This window comes from Trachymyrmex septentrionalis, unplaced genomic scaffold (assembly GCF_001594115.1).
Source record: "Trachymyrmex septentrionalis isolate Tsep2-gDNA-1 unplaced genomic scaffold, Tsep1.0 scaffold66, whole genome shotgun sequence".
NCBI classification, from domain to species: Eukaryota; Metazoa; Arthropoda; class Insecta; order Hymenoptera; family Formicidae; genus Trachymyrmex; species Trachymyrmex septentrionalis.
In genome coordinates this window covers 1809294-1814158 of record NW_017305843.1, presented here as the reverse complement: position 1 = coordinate 1814158, position 4865 = coordinate 1809294, and the positions used below count along the sequence as shown (strand labels likewise).

At 35.6% G+C, this 4865-nt stretch overlaps 2 protein-coding genes across 7 annotated transcripts in view; one reads left to right on the top strand and one right to left on the bottom strand.

Annotated features, from left to right (window-relative positions):
* LOC108753183 (DNA-binding protein P3A2) overlaps positions 1-2999 on the bottom strand; it is an 11045-nt gene extending 8046 nt beyond the window's left edge. For 3 of the 6 annotated variants that reach the window (XM_018494556.1, XM_018494561.1, XM_018494558.1), the window contains exons 1-2: positions 2450-2817; positions 1251-1538 (exon numbers count right to left, since the gene is read on the bottom strand). In XM_018494556.1, the coding sequence (XP_018350058.1) occupies positions 1251-1428 (178 nt within the window). In that variant the 5' untranslated portion in view covers positions 1429-1538; positions 2450-2817. Of the gene's footprint in view, positions 1-1250; positions 1539-2449; positions 2818-2928 lie in introns of those variants that run through there. The other 3 variants (XM_018494559.1, XM_018494560.1, XM_018494557.1) reach the window with 2 other exon arrangements.
* An 18-nt stretch (positions 3000-3017) lies between these two features.
* Positions 3018-4865, top strand: part of LOC108753187 (5-demethoxyubiquinone hydroxylase, mitochondrial) — a 4587-nt gene continuing 2739 nt past the window's right edge. The window contains exon 1 of the mRNA XM_018494565.1: positions 3018-3347. Coding sequence (XP_018350067.1) covers positions 3325-3347 — 23 coding nt within the window. The 5' untranslated portion in view covers positions 3018-3324. The remainder of the gene's footprint in view (positions 3348-4865) is intronic.

Below are 4865 nucleotides of genomic sequence, written 5' to 3'. Positions count from 1 at the left end.
AATATTAGACTATATTCATTGTTAAAAATTGAGAAATTTTTTACCTATTTAAATTATTTTATTTTTCTAACTAGAAAAAATATAAATGTCATTTTTATAATATTCTGATTTTTCCATTATTACAATAAATAAATCTTCTAAATTTGAATAAGAAAGCGTAATTCAAGGCAATATTCTGATTTTTAACTTTCATGATAAAGTCTTGTATTAATTATAAATACAATCCGTTGTGATTCAACACTAATAACATAAAACAAGTAAACACACAAACACGACAAAATGCACAATAACAAAGAGTCAAATTATCAATGATAAATAAATCATAAACAAACATATTCATTAGTAAAGCAAAAAAATATATACTATCAAAAATATATATATTATCATGCTAGCCTTATAGTAAAAATTATATTTTTTTATTTAAAAAGCTTCCATAAATATTATCGCAAAATAATTTTGCAAATAATAACATTCAAATACAAATTATATATGTATATACACACACACATATATATATATATATATATATATATACATATATGCTATATATATATATATGTATATATATATTTATAAAATTTATTAAAACACTTTTTCAAAAACGGTGTTATTTTACGTTAATTTACCTCATTATTCTATGCGTAACATTACAAAATAAGATTTTTAAAAAATAAAATATCTTCGAATATTTCATATTTAAAAGATGTCATTAAAACGTTTCATAAACCATTTAATTCTTGGCCAGTTTATTTTTTCCACAGAATATATAAAAAACTAATTTATAAAAAAAAAACACAATTATTTTTTATTAATATCTACTATATGATGTATTATTTAATGTATATGATAAATACAATTGTATATATGTATTTCAATTTAATTATACTAAACTATAATAAATTCAGATTGATAAATAATGAAAATTATCTTTAATAATAGAAATATACAAAGATTGCAAATATATAATATAATTTTAATAAATCATTTTATATTATATGTAGCATAAAAAATATATAAAATATATATATTTTTTTATATAGCTATATTTATAAATATACCTATATATGTTTATTTATGTAAAGCATCAAATTCTCTTACTTGAAATTTAGTGTTCTTGCAGGAAGTTTAGCCATAATGCTAAATAACACTCTTGCAGAAAGATAATGCATCCTGCATATTTTGGTTGTCCATAAATAAAGGTGGTTAGGTAATAAACAAAAATGAAAAAGCGAAAAAAAATGGGAAATCACCATTAATGTTTTTGATTTGCCAACCTGCTGCGGCTAGTTGAGCTGTAACATCGTCATCCATTGCAGCTGTAAGTAGGTCTCCTTCCTCATAGGTTTCTGATCCGCTACTAGGATCATCATCGTCGTCATCTGAAAGCCTGCGCATCGTGCTAGTCTCCGCATCTTGCATGGACACCATCTTTACCGGTTTGTTAACCGTTTTGGTATCTTGAATATTGTAATCACACTGTAGAAAGTTGTGATGTCGTCGATTTGGCAGTTTCAATTTCTTCTTCACATCACCTTAGCCTGAAATGACAAAGTACCTTTACTTGAAAGTTCTTTAATGAGGTTCCTGTATAGTGTACAATCGTCATTAAAATAATTCAGAAATACTAGACATGTAAAAGACGAATCTAGACACTCGAGAGATTCATTGACCCGTACTATTATATTATTCTTAACATTTTCCGCATATTTACATCGCTTGCCGAAAACTGGGGAGCAAAAAAAAAAGGCGAAAAGCACGTGTTTCCTTTCCAGAGGAAGGGGAAAGGAAAAAAAAACGCAGAGGTAAATTAGGATATATACATTTCGCACGATTGACGAGCTGCGAGCTGTGAGCTGCGAACGGCGGCGTGTACCAGCAGGCGACGGATGGAAGACTTCCACATGGAAGACTTCCGCGTCTCGCACATATATTTCTCCTGATGGACGAGTTAGCGTACGAATACCCACGCAGATATAAAGGAGTGCGGCGGAAGGCGACGACGGCGACGGTGAGGGCGACGATAGAGGTGGTGGTGGCCGCTGCCGCCACCGCCGCCGCTGCCGCTGCGTCTCTCGTCCATCTCGCAGCATCGTTGCTGATCATTGCAGAATTGGGCAAAGTTGACAAACGAAACGGACAGCAGGCGACAACAACAAGACAACGCGGTGATAAAGAACGCGCGCGTAAAGTAATGATGAGAGAGAAAGTGAGAGAGAGAGAGAGAGAGAAAGAGAGAGAGAGACGGAGGAGAAAGAAAGAGAGGGAGACCGCGGGGATATGCGCGTTTATTCGGGCCGATACTTTGGGGGGGCAATGAAAATGCGCAGGGCACACGCAAAAGAGAGGCTACACCTCCGGGTAGCCGGGTAGCGGAGCAGCTCACGACGACTGCTCGGTAACGCGGAGCCGATGGAGCAGGCCCAGTGAAAATCGCGAGTTGCGTACGCACCTTGGTGTGTTCCCGCGGAGTGGATTCAAGGGAGGGCTTAGGACTCTTTGCGTCTGCGGGGAGGCGACCTGGCGACCGCCTCGGCTACGCTCTCGCACCACGCCCCGCGCACGCGGTCGCGCCCGCGCTTATCATCACCGTCACCGTGGCCGGTCCTGCGCCGGCGAACGCGAGGCCACTTGCCGACTTGCCTTTACCTCAGGACGCGTGACGCGCGACGACGACAACGGTAGCCGCCATGGCCGGTATTCGGCGGCGGGCGTATCGATCGGCACCGAGCGGGCCTCCATCACCACCACCACAACAAAACGCGGACACGGTACCGGCCATCTTGGGCGAGTCTGCGCGATGCAGGCCCACCCGAGCAGACGATGCGAAATTGCATGGATTTCGCGAACGGCGAGGACGTCGCGCGCGCCCGATCCCGATCGCCGATCGTCCGCGTGCCAACTTTCCAAGCCTACCGTGCCAGCACTCACCGTTTCCCCGTTGAAATCCACCGAACGACAGCAGCGATCCGGGAGAACGCCAACGCCATGTACATATATACAAGCTTGGTATAGCGCGATTGGCGGGAATCGCTCGGGCACGCGTCATGGCGGACTGCGTACCTACGCCGCCATTGGTCCGAGGGACACGTGACTGTCCTGTTCCGTTCGCGGCGCGGCGCGGCGCGGCGTAATGTAATGTCGCTTGTCGGACGACCATAACCTACCTGTTCTCACATAAAGCATTGGCATTCCTTTTCTCGCCTACGACACCTTTCTCTCGCGACCTTCCTGGGATCTCTGGCTAGTTGGCTACATCCGGCGTCGCCCGTCTCATTCCTCGACGATCGTCCGATTGTTCCCGACGTTTGAAAATATACCTTGCAAATGTCAGCGCCACGTTCGTTCACGTACGCACTATTCTTTATCTACCTAATATATTTTTTCACCTCACGTTGAAAAGGGATTTTGCAACTTTGACTATTTGCCGTGCAAGTGCACCTAATTTTAAGCTATAAGCTAAGAACTTTGACCTAAACTCTGATTTATCAATAATTTATCAGGTGAAAATCTGTACTTATGTTAAACAGCAGAATTATTTTTTTATTAACAATAAATAAAATTGGAGCACATTGTAAATTGGTGCTTTCCAGTAAGCGTAATACAGTGATCATAACATCTTTGTTTAACATTGCTAAATAACAAGTTATAGTTTTTTATCTTAAAAAGTAATTAATTACTTTTTAAGACTGTTACAAGTTTAATTCTAAACAGTTATATATACAGTTACTGTAGGAAGTAACGAGTAGTTATTTTTTCTGTTAATCTTTGTAATTATTTGCATTTCTATTTTAAATACAGGAATCTTTTTTTGATATTACTAAATTATTTTACAAATCTTAAAAGAAAGATATATACTAGTGTATGCAAATCAACTTGAGAAAGTAAAGGCCAAGAAACGAGCTAAAGAAATAGTACAAGATGTTTAAATTAATAAATATTAATAATAAGGATTTATTGTATGTCAGAAAATTGAAATGATATGTCTCAACACAGAGTCTTCATTTATAAATTTTTCTTATTATATATTAAGTATTCGGTCATATATTATATTTGTTATAACAAATTAATATATACACTTGGAACCAAAGTTATAGAATTAATGTTGAAATATATCCTCATATTAAAAGACCTTTAGCTTAATTCTTAATATAGACATTTACAATGTACGATGATTAATCGAGGATAATCAAATACAAGAAATAGTCACAAATTTGTTCACTGAGCATTCACTTTATTTTGATCAGCCAATATGTTGACGAATAAGTTTAACATATTTAAAAAGTATTACTTCATTACAGTTATAGTTACGAAACAAAAATGTAACTACTTAAATGTTCGAAAGTATTACCTTACCGAAAATTGTGGTTTTTTTCAGTAATTAGCAAAACTAATTATAAAAAGATATATACATTGTTTTATAAGGAGAGCTTATTCTTGTGGAAAAATACTCGACAATTACATATATTTTCTTATATAATTTACATTGTAATAAAGAATAATTCATGATTTATACTTACATATTCTTTGCTTTAATTAATTAAAAACACAAATTTGCTTGTATAATTTAAATTATACATACTCTTTGTTTTAATTAATTTAAATTATTGCAGAATCAATAAATTCCGCCTTAAAACATTGTCTTTTTATAACTAATTTTATTAATTACCAAATAAAAAATCATGACTTTTAGTAGATAATACTTCTGGACATTTACTGGGTCTTTGCTAATTTTCGTAAAATTTCCATTTTTAATATATTATATTCATCAATTTAATAAAGCGATAAATTTGGGTAATAACTGTGAATGTATTATATTTAAACAACATAAAATTGATATTTAAAATTTTAAACATATGCAGTACAAT